Source organism: Gracilinanus agilis, chromosome 1 (genome assembly GCF_016433145.1).
Source record: "Gracilinanus agilis isolate LMUSP501 chromosome 1, AgileGrace, whole genome shotgun sequence".
NCBI lineage: Eukaryota > Metazoa > Chordata > Mammalia > Didelphimorphia > Didelphidae > Gracilinanus > Gracilinanus agilis.
In genome coordinates this window covers 729560338-729580831 of record NC_058130.1, presented here as the reverse complement: position 1 = coordinate 729580831, position 20494 = coordinate 729560338, and the positions used below count along the sequence as shown (strand labels likewise).

Here is a 20494-nt window from a genome sequence, read left to right as displayed (position 1 = left end):
ATAAAACTTTATCTTCTCCAACCTCCTTAAATAATATCTAAATCCAAATTGTAAGTGATGACACTGTCTGTCACAGTGATGTGGACACCTCAGAACTCCCTGCTCCCTCCGAAGCCAAAGAAGTGGAGTTCTCTCTTAACTGATTATTTTTTTTTATAGCCCGCCTCTTAAAGAGATGGAAAGCCAATCTGTCTGTTACTGTCTCTTAAAAAGACAGAATGATATTAAGAAGCTCCCTCTAACATAAAAATTCTGCTCATAATAAGACAGAATGAAAATAAGAAAACTCATTATAACGAAACATAGGCTGGAATCAGGGTTATGAATGAATTTAAAACCTTTAGAGAGGAGTTTATATTTTAGTATAGAATTAACAAGGAGTCACTGTAGTTTACTGAGTAAGGAAATGGCAAGGTCAGAACTACACTTAAGGAAAATCACTTTGGTAGTGTGGAGGATTGGCAGAAAGATGGTAAGGAGAAAATTTAAGGCAAGGAGAATGATCAGAACACGGAGAGGTGATATGGGCCTAAAATGGTGTCTGTGAGAATAGAAAGAAAAGTCTAACATACAAGATAAGAAGGCAGAAATAACAAGATTTGGCAAACGATATGGATATATGGGGTAAATGAGGATGAAGAGTCAAGAAGGGCACTGAGGTTACAAACTTGGGAAACTGGAAGAATGGTGACCTTCAATGGAAAGGGGAAATCTAAAAGAGGGATGGATAGGTTTAAGGAAAAAAAAAACAAAATAAAAACTAATAGTGAATTCTGTTTTAACTATCAAGAAAATGAGAGTAATACCTATTTACCTATTCAGCGCCATACCTATCAAACTACCAAAAAACTTTTTTACTGATTTAGAAAAAACTATAACAAATTTCATTTGGAATAACAAAAGATCAAGAATATCAAGGGAAATAATGAAAAAAAATGTGAAGGAAGGGGGCCTAGCAGTACCAGATATTAAACTATACTATAAAGCAGCAGTCATCAAAACAATATGGTACTGGCTAAGAGATAGAAGGGAGGATCAGTGGAATAGACTTGGGGTAAGTGACATCAGCAAGACAGTGTATGATAAACCCAAAGAGCCCAACTTTGGGGACAAAAATCCACTATTTGACAAAAACTGCTGGGAAATTTGGAAAACAATATGGAAGAGATTAGGTTTAGATCAACATCTCATACCCTACACCAAGATAAATTCAGAATGGGTGAATGACTTGAATATAAAGAGGAAAACTATAAATAAATTAAGTGAACACAGAATAGTATACTTGTCAGATCTCTGGGAAAGGAAAAACCAAGCAAGAGTTGGAGAAAATTACAAAATGTAAAATAAATGATTTTGATTATATTAAATTAAAAAGCTTTTGTACAAACAAAAACAATGCAACCAAAATCAGAAGGGAAACAACAAATTGGGAAAAAATCTTTATAACAAAAAACTCTGACAGGGGTCTAATTACTCAAATATACAAGGAGTTAAATCAAATTGTATAAAAAATCAAGCCATTCCCCAATCGATAAATGGGCAAGGGACAGGAATAGGCAATTTTCAGATAAAGAACTCAAAACTATCAATAAGCATATGAGAAAGTGTTCTAAATCTCTAATAATTAGAGAAATACAAATCAAAAGAACCCTGAGGTATCACCTCACACCTAGCAGATTGGCTAAAATGAGAGAAGGGGAGAGTATTGAATGTTGGAGGGGATGTGGCAAAATTGGGACACTAATGCATTGCTGGTGAAGTTGTGAACTTATCCAACCATTCTGGATGGCAATTTGGAACTATGCTCAAAGAGCTATAAAAGAATGCCTGTCAGGGCAGCTGGGTAGCTCAGTGGATTGAGAGCCAGGCCTAGAGACAAGAGGTCCTAGGTTCAAATCCGGCCTCAGACACTTCCCAGCTGTGTGACCCTGGGCAAGTCACTTGACCCCCATTGCCTACCCTTACCAATCTTCCACCTATAAGTCAATATACAGAAGTTAAGGGTTAAAAAAAATTTTTTTTTAAATTAAAAAATAAATAAATAAATAAATAAAGAATGCTTGCCCTTTGATTCAGCCATACCATTATTGGGTTTGTACCTCAAAGAGATCATAGATAAACAGACTTGTACAAAAATATTTATAGCCATGCTTTTTGTGGTGGCAAAAAACTGGAAAATGAGGGTATGCCCTTCAACTGGGGAATGGCTGAATAAATTATGGTATATGCTGGTGATGGAATACTATTGCTCTCAAAGGAATAATAAACTGGAGGAATTCCATGTGAACTAGAAAGACCTCCAGGAATGGATGCAGAGCGAAAGGAGCAGAGCCAGAAGAACACTGTATACAGAGACCAATACACTGTAGTAAAATAGAATGTAATGGACTTCCATACTAGCAGCAATGCAATGACCCAGGACAATTCTGAGGGATTTATGGAAAAGAACGCTACCCACATTCAGAGGAAGAACTGCAGGAGTGGAAATACAGAAGAAAAGCAACTGCTTGAACACATGGGTTGAGGCAGACATGATTGGGGATGTAGACTCGAAACTACCACACCAATGCAACTATCAACAATTTGGAAATAGGTCTTAATCAATGACACATGTTAAAACCAGTGGAAATGCGCATCAGCTATGGGGGGGAGGGGAAAGTAAGAGCATGAATCATGTAACCATGTTAACTTTTCTAAAAAAATAAAAATTATTAAATGTTTAAAAAAACTAACAGTGAATTCTGTTTTAACTATCAAGAAAATGAGAGCAATACATTCTCCCAAATTATTCATCAGCCAAATTGGATTTATATTGGGAATTAATGGATGGTTCAACATTAGGAAAACTACTATTTTAATTCATCATGTGAATGACAAAAACAATATTAAAAGATAAAGAAAAGCCTTCAATAAAATACATTAACTATATATATATATGTGTATATATATACATAAGTATACACACACACACACACACACACACACACACACACACACCTTCCATATTATGACTCTCCCTACTGCAGTGTTAATATATGATAAATTAAATGGGAATTTCAGGGGAGTTTCATGGGAGCCACATGACACACAAAGGCCAGCAGATGACAGAAAAAGTTTAGAAACTATATAGCCTCTGACCAAATACTTAACCTAAATTTTACAATAAGGCACTGTAAATACTTCATAAAAGAAAAAGAAAAATTTCAGAACTCTTGTCTGGTAAAAAGGGAGAGCCAAAAAAATTTACAGAGATTTTACAGATTATGGGGTATCATGTCCCAGACCATGATGTTGAAGGGATACCTCTATGTGTAATTTTTTTTTTTGGAAACTTTATCTTCTGTCTTGGAATCAATATTGATTCCAAAGCATAAGGGCAGTAAGGGCTAGGCAATGGAGATTAAGTGACTTGCCAGGGGTCACACAGCTAGAAGTGTCAGGCCAGATTTGAACCCAAGACCTGTCTCCAAACTTGGCTCTCTATCCACTGAGCAATCTAGCTGTCCCCTAATAAATATATATTAAGTGCCTACTATGTGCCAAGCATGGATGGGTACAAAAAAAAGGCAAAAGACAGTCCCTGTCCTCAAAGAGCTCTCAATTCAGGTCACAATCCTTCCCATTAAAAAGAATAGTCATGAAAGAGCCCTTCTTTAGTACTACCATTGGTAGATATCTAAAACCAAGAGCTAGCACATTTGCACTGGGAAATAATAGAAGTTTTTCATGAAAAAGAGGTAAAGCTGATGTCCAAGTCCCCATATTGCTTTGTATATATTTGGTACTTATAAATATATAGGTTGTTTCCCCCAGGAGAATACAAGTTCCTCAAGAGTAAAAGAAATCTTGTTTCTATTGTTGTATTACCCAGTGTGGCATAGTAAGTGCTCATTAGATGCTTGTTGATGAGAACAAGATGCCCCTATCTCCCTACTATTCTTTTGTTCTAGAAATTCTAGATATAGTAATAAAACAAGCCTGAAATTTAAGTACCCTTTTAGTCTTAGAAGTCTTCCTCATTGTATCAGTGATCCGTTCCCAAGAAGACCCACACCTGTGCAGGGACTATCCTTTTAGCATACATTGTAGAGTAAACCACTGTCTCACGCTATGGTTCCTTTCCCAAGCCTGACTGTGTCCTGTCAGTATAGTTTGGACACTCCCATTTCCTTGTAGCCATGGTAATGTCAATCAATCATATTTCCCTGTCCTCAGTTCCCAAAAAGATATATAAGTTCCCCAAATTCTATTGTTCCTCAGAGCCATCATCTAGTGCAATGATATTCCCAGGGATATGTCTCCAGATTCCCAGGGTGTAAGCAATGTAATAATAAAACAGTGCTGTAAGAAACAATAAATATACAGAATTTAGAGAAGCATGACAAGACTCAGGTGATTCTATGGAGCAAACAATAGAATCGGGAAAACCATATGCATGATAATCAACTGACTATAACAATGTAAATGGAAATAAGAAAAAGAAATTTGAATGCTGTCCTAATTCTAATCACCAAGCTTGTCTCCAAAGAGGTGGAAAAAGTATACCTCTCTCCTATCTTTGCAGAGATGGAGGACTTTGGCAGTGATAAAAACCTGTTAGATTTGGTTGGGTTGATGTATTGGTTGATTTTGTTGAAATAACACCCTCCCCACCTGCTTCTTTTTTATTCTTTATTACAAAAAAATTAAAATTTTTCAAAATAAGTCCCATTCTTCATTTGACAAATATGAGATAATGGAGGCCAATCTTGGTTCCAGAGATCACTGATGAAACACATTTTCCTCCTCTCAACAGTGGTGCTAAATAACAAATATTGACTGTTACATATATCAGCACTGATAGCTGTTTTTAACTTTTGTTATAAAGTTTTTATGCAGAAAAGTATCTATGAAATAAAACTGGAAAGTATCTGGGACTAAAAGTAAAGAGCTAAATAATATAAATAATATATAATATATTATTATAATGCATAATAATATATAAATAAAAAATAAAAAACTGGAAAGTGTCTGTGAAATAAAACAATATCAACTCTAAGAAGGTAAGAATTAAAAAAAAAAAAGATTAATTTCCCATTGCTTATACACTACAAAATGGCCAACTTATTACTCAGCAAGAAAAAAAATTTATTTCAGCATTAGAAAGGGGTCTAATAGTTAATTGCTACTGTCAGGGAATCAGCACTTATTCCCAGCCCAAAAATCAAACACACAGTATTTCATTAGAAATTAAAATATTTGAAACAAAAATTCTTCAAATAACAGGGCTGGAAGAAACCTTCAAGATTATCAAGGCCATTCTTCATCTGACAAATATGAGATAATAGAGGACAAGGAAAATGAAGTGACATGCCTGGCAACACAGCTGATTAATGATAGTATCAGTATATAATCCAAATGACCAGAATCTCTGATAAGTATTCTTTCTCCTATTTCACCTTTTGCAAGAGAGTGTTTAGATTGCCCAAGTTTTTTCTCTATACTGTTTTTGGTAAAAGATTAACGAGTCATGCTTTTTAGTAAATTGTCTCTTTGTCAACAATTCTCTAATTCTGTGGTTAGCAAGGGTATAACAGGATCATATAAGCTTACTTGAGTAAAGCTAAGAAAGCAGCAGGTTCCACATCTGGCAGTTCAATTTCTGTAGAAGTTGTGGCCATTCCACCATTAAACATTGCATCGAAGACAGCACTGCCCACAGCCAACACAAACCTAACATTCAAAAAGAGAGGGAAAAAAGGTCCATTAAATTTTCATTCTTTGATCTGCACTGAAATATTACCCAATTAGCTATGCTCATTACCCTCTTTTGCTCCCTCCCAATTGATCTTCTTTTAAAAAGATTAACATTTTATAGCACACCCAAAAAGAAGAACCACAGCTTTGGAAAATTCTAGGCTGACTTATGTGTGAACACTTCCAAAGGCATGAAGAGTTTGTCTTCAACCAGCTCAACTGGGTGAGTCTGTACTCAATGAACAATGATCAATGAACAAGTTAAAACAACTCTGAGATATCACCTCACACTATCAGACTGGCATATGTATATCATATATATGACATATATCATAACAAAAGAGGAAAATGACAGATGCTGGAAGGGATGTGGAAAAATAGGTACACTAATGCACTATTGCTGGAATTGTGAACTGGAACCACCACTATAAAAAGCTATTTGGAACTACATCCAAAGTACTAGGTCTGTATCCCAAAGACATCAAAGAAAAGGGAAAAGAATTGACAGGTACAGAAATATTTCTAGGAACTCTTTTTGAGGTGACAAAGAATTATAAATTCATGCCCATCAATTAAGAAATGGATGACAAGTTGTGGTATGTGATTATAATGGAATACTAATGTGCTTTAAGAAATGATAAGCAGGATAGTTTCAAAAAAAATCTGGGAAAACTCATATGAACTGATGCAAAATAAAGGAAGAATATTGTACATAATCAACAGCAATATTGAAAAGATGATCAAATGTGAAAGATTTAGCTACTCTGATCAATACAATGATCCAAGACAATTCCAAAGGCCTTATGAAGAAAAATGATATCTACCTCCAGAGAAAACTGATGCCAACTCAAGCATACTTTTTTCAATTATTTTCTTTTCCTTGGAGGTTTTTTTTTGTTGTTTTTGCAACACAGCTAATATGAAAATGTTTTGCACGACCTCATATTTATAAAATGTCATCTTATTGCTTGTCTTCTCAATGGGTGGGGAAGAGACTAGAGGGAGAGAATTGAGCATTCAAATTTTTTTTAATTACTGTTAAAATAAAGTATACAGTAAGACCTCATTTTATACAAACTCAACTTATATGAATTCAGATATATGACTGTCAAGAAAAAAAGCAGAAAAATACATAAAATAACAATTGAATTATGTGCTAAATCTGAGCCATTTTTCTAAGCAGTGTAAAGTCTCTCAGCATCTCACCCAATCATGCTCATTCTCACTCTGAGAAGCATTAGTATGAATCATTACATTGTTTTGTGCCAAACATTAGCTCCCACATCAGTCTGTTTACACTTCTCACTAGTAATAAGTTATGTCTACATCAGAGCAGTGTTTCTCTGTTTCATTAATGCTACAATATTTTTTAAGTGTAATCAGGTATAGTTCATATAAGAAATACTAATTAAATAATAAAGTTTACTATTATACACAGTTTTCAACTTATAGAAAGGGTCTTGAAACATATTGGTCACATAAAACAAAGTCCTATTGTAATTATTAAAAAAAAGAAAAAAAATATGTACTAAATAAATAGAATCACACTGTCAAACTAAAAAAAGTTCCTTATGGAATAAAGAAGATGAAATGGTAGAGCAGAAAAAAGTTCTAAGAACACTGCATGTCAAAACTGGAAGAAAACACAGCATTCAAACTAGAAGAGCTCTTAGAGATTATCATTAGTCTTTAGATGATCTTTATAACAGAACAACCTGAAGCCTAAAGAAGGGAAGTGGATGATGTGCTCAAGGCTCATAAGTCAGTCTAACTTTGGTCAGATTAGACCATCTGAAGAACACAATAACTGTGTGCTAGTTAGACCATTTTACAAGGAAACTGAAGCCCTAAGACATTAAATGATTTCTTAAGTGGACACAGCTTTCCACTGACAATGGTAAGACTCATTTTTCCTTAATACTATATAAATGGAGATTTTGAACCTTGGACTTCATCCCCCATGAGTCCCTTAGTTTTCCCAGAATTCCCTTTAATTTCTCTTGTGCCTCCACATTTGCCTGGTCACGTTATTGTTTTATATTTGGCTGTAACTTCTCCCTCTTCCTCTTTTGCTCTGGTTAGTGGGCTGAATACCTAGGTCTCTTATTTTAGTTATTATTAGTAAAACTTTATTAAATGTATTAAGTTATTGGATATTAATTTTAAAATCCACATTTTTGGCTTACCACAAAGGGATAGAATTCTCAAATATTTTTTAAGAAAGATTTTCAATTGTTAGTAATTTTTTTTCTCCCGCCACGCCCACCCACCTGCTTTCCACCAGCCCCAAGGCCTGTCTTCCTGTGCCTCTGCCTGCTTCCCCAGCCAGGAGCCAGCATTCCATACCTCTCTGCCCAGCCTGAAGCCTCCACTTGCAGCAACTAGACTTCCCATGAGATCCTGCCATTCCAAGCTGCCTTTTTTTTTCAAGATGGTGACGTGTAAAAATCTTTCCATCCAATCCCTTCCCCCACCCCACATGGGTTTTCCAGCTTGCACTAGCCATTTTTTAAGCCGAAGTCTTAAACTGATCCTGTACTTCTGGCTGAGAGAGACTTGCAATCCAGGATAAATTTCCCTCCTCCCCCCCAAGGAAGGGGACTTCTGCAGCTTTTCTTCTGAAAGCAGAGAGGCTAAATCAGTAGATTTGAAGTAGAAGTTTTTGGGATTTTGTCTCTACCTTTGGGCCAGCTCTCTCATATGCAAATACCCTATTGTTCTCCCTCTAGAAATTTTGCTTCCTTTCTGTTTACTCAATAAACAAAACCCCATTCAGCCTCTTAAGGAATAATGCTCTTTCAAAGCATGCTTGAAACTCTGAAAGGACAGTTTGAGTTAGTAAAGTTACAAATTGCAGTTTGGATCTGCTTAATTCTTTTCCAGAGGATTTTTGTGCTGATTGAATACCTTGCAGTCTAGATTCAGGGGAGAAATTCATCTCCTCACACCTCTTTGGTTTTTTTTTGGTTTACCCATACCCATTGTGAGGTGTGATATTGGAAATTTGGGGGTCCTTGAACTAATTTTGAGATCCCTGATCTAAACTTCCTGTGGACATTTAGGGCTCTTTCAAACTACATTTCCCAAGAGCCAATTGGCTTCCACTCTTGCGTAATCATGTGAGCAAGAAGTGTAATCACGTAGATAGAAGGATAAATAGTGAGAGACTGGATTTGTACTTCCTCTTTGGTGATTTGGAGCGGAGCCAGGATAGGGAGGAAGAGGTAACAGGGCCCGTGTATTTCAAACTAACTCTTAATATGGCACATGGCTTCATTTTTCTAATGGCTGTTAATAAATATTTAAGAACTATAATATTTTAAAATCTATCCTTTTATATCTATTTTATTTCTTACATTAATGGCAACCACTTGAAGTTTGGAACCGTAATACTCATTTTTTTCAGATAGCCTATCAAGCCACACTGCTGCCATGATTTTTTACCCTGCTCCCACAGGCAGAACTCTGAGACATCTCCAGATCCTCTCTGGAGCTTCAGACATGTTTCTGCCGTTTTTGTGCTTCTCTTTTTGGCCACTTTGCTCAGTTCTTTTGAGGGACTTTTTTGAAAGGGGAAGTTATTTTTCTGCACTCCGCTATTTTCCTTTGAGGGACTTTTCCAGGAAAGGGGAAAGTCATTTTTCCAGTAGCCTCTTCCTGGCTGCCAGTTCTTACATTCCCCTTGGCCACAGATCCAGTCGATGCAGGCAGCCCCCCCGCCCTGCCTCCCCCTCCCTGGGGGGGAAGCCATTTCCAACCTTCCTGCCTGAGTGCTGATCCCACTCCCCATCCCCTCAGATGCCGGATGCCTGACCCTTCCCCCCCAACTCCAGCTGCTCCTGTGCTGCCACTGCCCCAGCTGCTCTGCCTGAACTCCTGCTAAGCTGCCACTGACCCCAGCTGCCACTTGAGACTTGGAAAGTATAAAACCCCTTCTTTCTCATTGTGCACACTGGACTTTTAACCTAAAAGGAGCTTCTACACCCACGAGCCCCTCCACGTGGTTTTTTCAAACCTGATGTAGCTGCTGGTCTACTGCCCCTACCACGAGCCTACTCCACACAGCCCAGTTGGCTTCCATGCTTTGCCTTTCAGGGAGGGGACTGAGTTAGCACATGGGCCCTAGCAGAAACCAGTTCTGGGATGTTTTTTTTCTTCCTACCATTCCTTGTGATTACCTTGCCTGAGACTCAGGGGAAAGATTCACACCCCTACCCCCATGCATGCAGGCCATTTGGGCCAAGGGAACTTAAATGGAACTTTTAAAAGAGTGGAGGTGGATTTAAACCTCCTCAGACTCCATGGTTTTTTTAAAGTCTCTGTATCTTATTATATTTTGCTGTTTTTTTATTGTTGTTTTATGATTTAATTTTACTGTTTTAAGTTCATATATTAATCTGATCAATATCTTTCTGTTATACTGAATCATTTTAAGCTAAGTTTTTGGCTGCTAGATAAATTCTGTTCATGATTTTATTGTTAACTCCTTTATAGTGAACAAGTTTATTCTGATTGGTAGAAAGGTTTTTTTAACAAACTGCTTGTAACTTGTCATTTAAACTTTACATTATATATTATATATAATAGCTTATATTGTATTTCCTGATTTCTTTAAGGTTTAACATTTTTTTTAAGTTTACCTGTATTAACTCAATTCTGTTATATGATTCTTTATCTATACCATTTACCTATGATTTTACAGAACAATGTATCATTGCAAAAAGACCATGAACATCTTAAACACATTTTTTTAAGTTGTAAAAGCCTATAAGTCTTATGTATACTGAATTTGTCATCTCAACTATAGGTTCACATATTGCCTTAACAATTTTTATTCTATTTTATTCTATCTTGACAATTGTATACAACCTTGAAGACTATGATGCCTTAAGAATTTAAATTGTAATTTTATAAGTGGTCTTAAAAATTGACTATAGGATTTTATAGTGATTTCTGAATGGATGATAGGTTTATATGTGTAAATATATATGTATAAAAAAATAATAAAGTTGTCTTAAAAAGGTAGAGAAAAAAAATTGAAGTTTCCTACCCAAACTTTTTATATATTACACAAGAAGCCAAAAAGAGCTCCTGTATGCTTGATATTTTAACTCTTTATTTTAATTTACTTTCTCATCAGAAGGATCTAGAATTCCTGGTGCTATTTTAGACCCAAGAAGTTTTTATCAGATTTTCCTAGGCTCTGCCCCACAAATGGGATGGAGGTAGTAATAGATTTTGTTAAAAATATCTCAGCCAAGGTTGAATGTTTTACTATACCTCTTGAATTGTGACAAAGTATACATTTTTAAACATCACAGTGAGTGGTTATATTAATGGGTTTGTTTGCTATTGCCTTTAAATGTGTTATTGTAAATTTGGAAAATTTTGGTACTTTATTTGAATTGCATTATAAATTTATGCTATTTTATAAAAGCCATTTACATTCACAGGAGTTCATGGCAAAAGCATAACAGGAAATGGATCTCATTTTTGGGTGAAAAACCTTTCACTAATTCTAAGCTATATATATTTTTTGATTTTTAAAACATTTTATTATTTTTTCCCTTCTATGTGCAATACAGTATTTGAGGGTTTTCTCTCATTTTATACTTGACATTGTATTTTTAATTTTCTTATTGCTTTTCTTTTTTATTTTTTTAATAGAATTGACTTTTTACCCTTTTCTCATTTTTTGTACTTAGAGTACATATAATCAATATTAATCCTTTTTGATTTTACAAATATAAGTTTAATATATAAATATATAACTACTATAATATTAATGCACACCCAAAAGCCTTAGACTATGGTAACCCTCCAATTATTGGTAAATATTATGGGACTGTGATTAACAATTCTGTCTGATTCCAGGAGAAGGAAGAAAAAGAGCCACAAGGTCAAAAAAAGACCATATCAATCCAGGTAGGATTGAGGAACTTCTGTGCCAATACTGAAGGACTTGAACTTAGCGTTCGGGGTTGCAGCTTTTCTGACATATGTTAGAGGCCTGACTTCCCTGAGTTTCATCCTAGTCAAGTACAAAAGGTTGGCCATCATCCTGGCTCACCCTATCCCTGAAAAGTGCAGGCAAATCAAACTAGGGAAAGACACTTCCCTTGCACAAAAATTTGGTCCTTTTATTTCTCTTATAAGTGTGGCAACTTTCTGTTGTCCTGGCTATTGAATTGGGTAATTGCACAATTGCTTAAATCACTTTAATTGGGCCTTGATTCAATGACCTGTTATAAGTTTATTTTTCCTTACATTTTTGCACATAAGACTTTGATATTTTACATTTCACTCATAAGTTATTTTTTCTCTTTTATTTGGATTTTTTATCTTTATTTCTTTTGCCAATTGATTCACACAACCCCAAAAACTCAGCCATGTATCCTTAGCTGATCTGGGTGTTGGCCTATCTCTCTTCAGGGGAGAATGTGTTATTAATTCTCCTCGGGGAGGGGTGTATGTAATCAGAATGTCTGTATTATAATCTATAATGTGAAATTTAAATTATTTTGAGAGTAATTTCAGAAGGAATGTGTTATTCTCAGAAGGGAATGTATGTTTTATAATCTATAATGTAAAGTTTAAATTCTTTTGAGAGTAATTTCAGAATAAGAAATTTGCCATCCATCTCCCCAGAATCCAGACAATGAACCTATTTGGAGAAGGCACCATGAAGATGCCTGAAGAAACTACACTGCATCATGAAGATTCAAAATGAACTTTGAGGTGCAGTTGACTGAACTATGGGGAATTGAATGCATTTGTTTTGAATGTACACTTATGCTGAAGGGGACTGCCCCTAATTGACTTTTTTGTCAATGTGCCTAGCAATCATTGGATCATTATTTTTGTCCTCTTTTCTTTTTATCCCTAAATTTCTGTAATTTAAAAGTTGGCTATGTTTATAAGACACATCAGGAAGACCAATCTTTTCTCCAGATCTCGGGGGGAATGTGATATTGGAAATTTGGGAGTCCTTGAACTAATTCTGAGGTCCCTGATCTATACTTCCTATGGACATTCAGGGCTCTTTCAAACTACATTTTCCAAGAGCCAACTAGCTTCCTCTCTTGCATAATCATGCAGATAGAAGGATAAATAGTGAGAGACTGGATTAGTACTTCCTCTTTGGTGATCTGGAGCGGAGCCAGGATGGGAGGAAGAGGTAACAGGGTCTGTGTATTTCAAACTAATTCTTAATATGGCACGTGGCTTCATTTTTCTAATGGCTATTAATAAATCTTTAAAAACTGTAATATTTTTAAATCTATCCTTTTATATCCATTTTATTTCTTACATTAAGTAGAGCACACTATGTTCAGTGCAGAATTCTTCTTCACTATGACGAAATTCAAAGCTCTGACAAATGAAATCTGAATGGATGAAAATACTGGGGGAAGGGAAATAACCTTAAAAAGAGATCTGAAAGTTTATTGCTTGCTAATTATTTTCAGCTTTTCCCCTCAAGATAGTAAACAAGCCTACTGGGATTGGTAAAAAGGATTTTTGACTACACTGCTTGTAACTGGTTATTTCCTTCTATTATTGTATTTCCTGATTTCTTTAAGGTTTAAATTTTTTAAATTTATCTGTATTAATCTCATTAATATCTATTCTATTATGATTCTTTATCTGTACTATTTCCCTATGATTTTACTGTAACAACATACTATTGTAAAAAAAGCGCAATAACATCAAACACAAAATTTTTTTTAAGTTGTAAAAACCCATAAGTCTTATGTATCCTGGATTTGCTATCTTAACTAACAAAGTCACATGTTGCTTATACAACCTTGGAGAATATAATGACTTAAGAATTTAAAATGTAATTTTATAAGGGGTCTTTAGAAATGACTTTATACCTTCTGAATGGATGATAGGTATGTGTGTGTGTGTGTACAAACACACACACACACATATAAGAATGTTGTATTAAAGGTAGAGAACGAAATAGAAGTTCTTACCAAAAGTTTTTATATATAAAGCAGGAAGCCAAAAGAGCTCCTGCATGCACAATATTCTAACTATTTAGTTTAATTTATTTCCACCAGAACAATCTAGATTTCTTTGTGATGTTCTAGACCCCAAAAAGATTTTCCTGAGCAATATAGAGGTCTTTGATTTTGCCAAGGTTGAAAGAATTGTTACATCTGTAAAATTTGTGACATATACCCATCAGTTCATAGATTTTTTTAAAAACATCACACAGCAAGTGGCTATGTATAAACTCTTGTAAATCCTATATAATATTGGGTTTGTTTGCTATTGTCAATAACTGGGCTATTGTGAATTTTGGGAATTTGGTTCTTGATTTGAATGTGCGTTATCTACTCTACTACTGTTTTGTTTTTATATATCTGTTATTTTGTAAAAATTATTTGTACTCACACAGTGGATAAGACCAAGTTTAAAAAGGAAATGGATCTCATTTCTTGATGAGGAATTTTTGTATTCTACCTCCCTTGGATAACACAGTGTGTCACTGATTCTGTTATATATTTTGATTTTTAAAACATTCTTTTATTATTTTTTCCAAAGTACATATTATCAATATTAATCTCTTTTGATTTTATAGTAATATAAGTTTAATATAAATATATTTGCTGTAATATTAATGCATACTCAAAAAGCCTAGGACTGTGGTAACCTGCCAATTATTGCTAAATATTATGGGACTATGATTAATGATTCTGCCAGATTCCAGGAGAAGGAAACAAAAGAGCCACAAGGTCAAGGAGACCACCCAGTCCCAAATGGAACTGGTGAGAAACTGCACAGTGCTTAGCAGCACAAGGTAAAAAAAGACCATATCAATCCAGGTAGGATTGACAGAACTTTGTCATGCCAATACTGAAGGACCTGAAACTAGTGTTTGGGATTTGGGGTTGCAGCTTTTCTGACATATGTTAGATGCCTGACTTCCCTGAGCTTAAGCCTAGTCAAGTACAAAAGGTTGGCCATTACCCTAGCTCACCCTATCCCTGAGAAGTTCAGGCAAATCAAACCGGGGAAAGACACTTACCTTTTCACACGAAATTTTGGTCCTTTTCTTTCTCTTATAAGTGTGGCAAACTCTCTGTAGTCCTGGCTACTGATTGGGTAAGTTCATAATTACTTAAATCACCTTAATTGAGCGCTGATTCAAGGATCTGTTATAGTTTTATTTTTCCTTTACTTAGATTTTTTAGACATAAGACTAACATTTTTATTTCATCCACGAGTTATTTTTTATCTTTTATGTGGATTTTTTTATGTTTTTGATTTCTTTTGCAATTGATTCATATACTTTATAACTCCCCCATGTATTCCTGAGTGATCCCTGTTTGTTATTATTTTCCTAAAGAGGGCCTTTGTTATTATTGTAACTTTGATTTGAATTTAGGAAATTTTAGGATAAGAAATTTGCCTCCTCCCAGAATCCAGACAATGAACCTGTTTGGAGAAGACGCCATGAAGATGCCCGCAGAGACCACATACTGCATCAAGGAGATCCATAGTAAATTTTAGAATGTGAAACTGAACTATGGGAGGTTGAAAGCATTTGTTTTGAATGTATACTCTTCTGCCAAAGGGGACTGCCCCCAAAATTGGCTTTTTGTTAATCATTAATTTTGTTTTTTTTTCTTTTTATCCACAAATTATTGCAATTTATATGTTGATTATGTTTTTATGATCCATTGGGGAGACTGGTCTCCCAAAAGATCACAGGGGGGTATGTATAAATGGAGATTTTGAACCTTGGACTTCATCTCCCATAAGTACCTTAGTTTTCCAAAAATTCCCTTTAATCTCTCCTGCACCTTTACGTTTGCATGGTCACATTATTGTTTTATATTTGGCTGTAACTCCTCCCTCTTCCTCTTTTGTTCTGGTGAGCAGGCTGAATACCTACATCTCTTACTTTAGTTATTATTAATAAAACTTTATTAAATATAATATTTAGTTATTGGATATTAATTTTAAAATCCGCAATACTTAGAACTACTTTTCCTAATCTGGAGTCTAAATTCTGAAATTTCTCCAAATTATTAATGGAATTAAATTATATGGTTTTGTAACTGCAACTTCTAAGAGTCCTAAAACAAAGATCATTTCTACTGATGATCCTTCCATGTAACAAATACCCTACTCCAAACCACTTGTTTAAGAGTGTCTTGTATCTTCAATTTAGTCATAATGACAAACAGATGAAAGTCAGCTTAGTGTGGCGGAGAGAGAGTTGGTCCTGAGTCAAGGAACACCAACATTCGAATCTCACTTCTGACACATGTTAACAATGAGACTATGGACAAATTATTTAACTTCTTAATTTATAGATCTGTCCTAGCAGAAGTTTCAGAATAGAAAGTTCCCCAAATAAATAAAATCAGGGATCCAAACTGTGTATGCACACACATCCAGACACAAATGGAATGGCTTACAGTTGTACACACGTTAAACCTATTATCTGATTTTATCCTCGAATCCAGACCTTACATGAAATCTGATCTTCTTACAGAGACAAAAATTAAAATGCTTTCCAAACCAAAGAAGAATTCTAAACAACTGCAATTTCCCCTACTTAATAAATTCCCGTGGTTTTTTATACGTCCAAGGATCAAATATAAAATTCTTGTTTGGTTTTTAAAGCCCTTTACAAACTCACTCCTTCTTACTATCCTACTTTCTTACACTTTACTTCCCTATCAATGAGCTTTACAATCCAGTGAAACTAGGTCTTTTTGTTGTTCCTCTCATGACACTCATCTCCCAACTCCATGTTTTTTCAATAGCTGTCCCCCATGCTTAGAATGTCCTTTTTTCTCACCTCTCCCTGGGCTCCCTTTAACACTAGCTTAAATCCACCTCCTAGCAATGTAACTAAAGGAAAGTCACTTACTCCTTTTTGCCTAGCCTTTGCCCTTCTGTCAGAGTTGTTACTAAGACAGAAAGGGGTTTTTTTTTAAAAGACTAGCTTAAATCCCAACTTTTTTTTCCACTTTCTTTTTCTTTTTTTTTTTTTATTTTAAACCCTTAACTTCTGTGTATTGACTTATAGGTGGAAGAGTGGTAAGGGTAGGCAATGGGGGTCAAGTGACTTGCCCAGGGTCACACAGCTGGGAAGTGTCTGAGGCCAGATTTGAACCTAGGACCTCCCGTCTCTAGGCCTGGCTCTCAATCCACTGAGCTACCCAGCTGCCCCCTCCACTTTATTTTTAAATTTTATTTTACCAATTACATGGAAAAACAAATTTCCACATAAGTTTTCCAAAGTTATATGATCCAAATTGTCTCCCTCTCTCCCTTCCTTCCCCCTTCCTGGTGCTGGCAAGCAAATCAATCTGTAAATCCCAACTTCTTCAAGGAGTCATTCTCTCTAAGATTACTTCCCACATATATCTTATATGTACATAACTATGTGCAGGTTTACTCCCCGACTAGGATATGAGCTACCTGACAGAAAGGGCTACTTTTGCCTTTGTAATCCCTCAATGCCTGCACATAATAAGTACTTGAATTCATAGTATGCATATATTTGCTTCAAAAATATAGCTGGCAGGGGCAGCTGGGTAGCTCAGTCGATTGAGAGCCAGGCCTAGAGACGGGAGGTCCTAGGTTCAAATCTGGCCTCAGACACTTCCCAGCTGTGTGACCTGGGCAAGTCACTTGACCCCCATTGCCTACCCATACCACTCTTCCACCTATAAGTCAATACACAGAAGTTAAGGGTTTAAAATAATTAAATAAATAAACAAACAAACCAACCAACAAACAAATAAATAAATAAATGAATGAATAAATGAATAAATAATATATAGCTGGCAAGTATCCATGCTTGCCCATCATACCATTCTTATTCAGGTTTTCCCACAATTTACTGCAACTGAGTCCACCTAATGTGAAGATGGACTTCCTCACTTTCACTGTATACCATAGACATATCAATGAAGCACACAAACTGTCTATGAGTTAACTCTTCCTTTTCACTAAAATCTCAAGACAATATTGTATGCTAGCTGATACTTAGAGACTCAAACACTGACCATGCAATTGCAACATGAAGGATCATTAACATGTTGCAATCTGTAAAAACAATTCCTAATGTTTTACCCAAAGTTTTCTGTGACCCTATTACTCTCAAGCAATACTGTATGTATAGAACAAAAAACTCACAACTATCCCCTAAAAGAACTTCACGGTAGCACAATCCCTGGCCCATAGTAGGCAATTTAATAAATATTTACTGAGTGATTGACTGGATGGAATACCTTCTGTCTAGGGTAAGTGGAAATGATCAATGAAGGAATTTACTTTGATTGACTATGCCTATTTGTTGTTCTTTTTTTTTCTTCTTGTGTTGTTTGATGGGGGTGGGAGAGTGAGAGGTAGATAAAATAAATGTCTGGAAGGGTGGGAAAATGTAAGGCTCCTTAAGTAACTGTAAAGGAATATAGGGGCAGCTGGGTAGCTCAGTGGATTGAGAGTCAGGCCTAGAGATGGGAGGTCCTAGGTTCAAATCTGGCCTCAGCCACTTCCCAGCTGTGTGACCCTGGGCAAATCACTTGACCTCCATTGCCCACCCTTACCACTCTGCCACCTAGGAGCCAATGCACAGAAGTTAAGGGTTTTTTAAAAAAATTAAAAAAAAAAAAGGAATATAGGTTCTCTGCCTTGAACACAAAGTAGACTCACTGAATAGAACTGAATATAAAAATCAATTCACAGATCCAGGATAGGGAGGTATGCCTAAGACAGTAGTCCCTATGGAAAAAAAAAAAACCATGAAAGCTCAAACAGAATGCAAGCTCAATCTGTTTCAATGATGTGTAATGGAAGCCCAAAGAAAACAGATGCTACCACAGGCCTAAGAGGGAGGTGTCCATAATGAGAGGCAATGGTGACAACAGACTCTGGCCTAGAATACTGTATTAAGCCTTGGGCATCATATTTGTTCTTGTAGCTGTTGTTTTAAAACCTCACCTTCCATGTTAGAATCAATAATGAGTATTGGTTCCAAGGCAGAAGAATAGTAAGGTCTAGGCAATGGCAGTTAAGTGACTTGCCCTAGGTCACATGGCTAGAAAGTATCTGAGACCAGACTTGAATCCAGGACTTCTAAACCTGGCTCTCAAACCACTGAGCCACCTAGCTACCCACAGGGCATCATATTTTGGATTAAATATCATCTTCAGAAACCAGGAGAGACCATGCCATAGTAGGACTGGTTGATGGGAACAGGGGATTTTTAGCATGGAGAAGAGAAGATTTAAGGAAGCCATAATAATAATGTGGGAAAGAGATCAGAGTTATTCTGCTTGCCTCAGAGGGCAAGAGCAGGAACAAGCAGAAGTTGCAAAGACACATTTAGACCTGATGTAAGAAAAGGTTTCATAAAAATTAGAACTACGCCAAAGTAGAATGGACTATTTCAGGAGGTTATCAGTTCCCTCATTTGGAGGCCTTTGAGCAGAGGTTGGATGGCTACTTGTTAAGAATGTTGTAGACTGGGTTCAAGTAAGATTAGACTAGATGGTCCCTGACAGTCTTTTATTACTTAGATTCCAAGATTAACTTTGAAAAGACTAAGTACTACTGGCCTAGACTATCAACTCAATCCAGGCTAAGATTATCTTTCTATGCCTTAGTTTCTCTATCTGCAAAGAAAGAACAATGCTACCTAACACCCACAGAAACAGTTTCTTGAGACTGTTTTGAGATAACATAATATCTGATATTTCAATAGTAGGAATAAAGCTATGAAATAATTGCTATCCCCCTTTGGGGCTGAACTGAAGCATACAAAAATGTGCACACCATAATAAGAGAAAAACTAGGTGGAAAAAACAGAGGAAATGGAATTTGAGGGGTGAAAGGGAGTTAAGGGATTATTTAGTCTAATCCTTTCATTTTACAGATAAGAAAACTAAAGTATATAGTATGACTTGTTAAGGTCACAAGCATGGTTATAATAGTATCAGTGCAAAACTACCAGTTGTAGACTTTTTCCATTATACCATATGGCCTCCTTTGAGTGAAGATTTCTTTAGGCTCATGCTTTATTATAAGAACTTTAGAACCAGGATAGATCTTTGAAGTTGTCCAGAGAAAGTCATCCTGGAACAGATATGGCATTTGAACCCTCTGAATGTTTCCTTTCCATATTACCACACTGCTAGCTTTGACTCAAATCTCTAAGGCCAGATTAAGAAACTCTTTTAACAACTAGAAACATCAGCAGCCTTTCACATTGCCTCTCTATCTGCTGGCTAATCCATGCCATGACTAAAGGAGATTGGGAGATGGTTACCCATGGTCAAGACTGCAAGAGAGTAGCCAACAAATCAATGCATCACATTCTCTGAATTTTCACTTTGAAGTCTACCTTAAGGAGAGTCAGTGTTTTCTAGCACTACTCTACAAATAAACAACTTTTCAAACAACTTTTATTCATCTATATTATTCCAATACATAAGATAAACTAATACAAAGATTGAATGAATCACTATGCATTTCAACCCATACCATAACCCAAAGAAAAGGTTTCTTCCCTACTCCTCACTTCCACCTCCGAGGAATGCTATGGGAAAGCAACTCTTATTAGAATATTCTAGCAATCTAAGTTCTCCCTACTTCCTAAAATAGTATTTTCGAAATTGACTTACCTAAGGAATACTTTTGGTCTTCAAACATACAATATACAATGCATTTACTAAAACTTCATTCAGCACCATAGGTAGAAAAGTCATGATTTTTATTAAACTTTTCT

The 20494-nt window shown here is 35.8% G+C and overlaps 1 protein-coding gene across 1 annotated transcript in view; it reads right to left on the bottom strand.

The window, feature by feature from the left end:
• BTBD2 (BTB domain containing 2) overlaps window positions 1–20494 on the bottom strand; it is a 161119-nt gene that overhangs the window by 69206 nt on the left and 71419 nt on the right. Inside the window, exon 8 of the mRNA XM_044685347.1 lies at window positions 5593–5712. Coding sequence (XP_044541282.1) covers window positions 5593–5712 — 120 coding nt within the window. The remainder of the gene's footprint in view (window positions 1–5592; window positions 5713–20494) is intronic.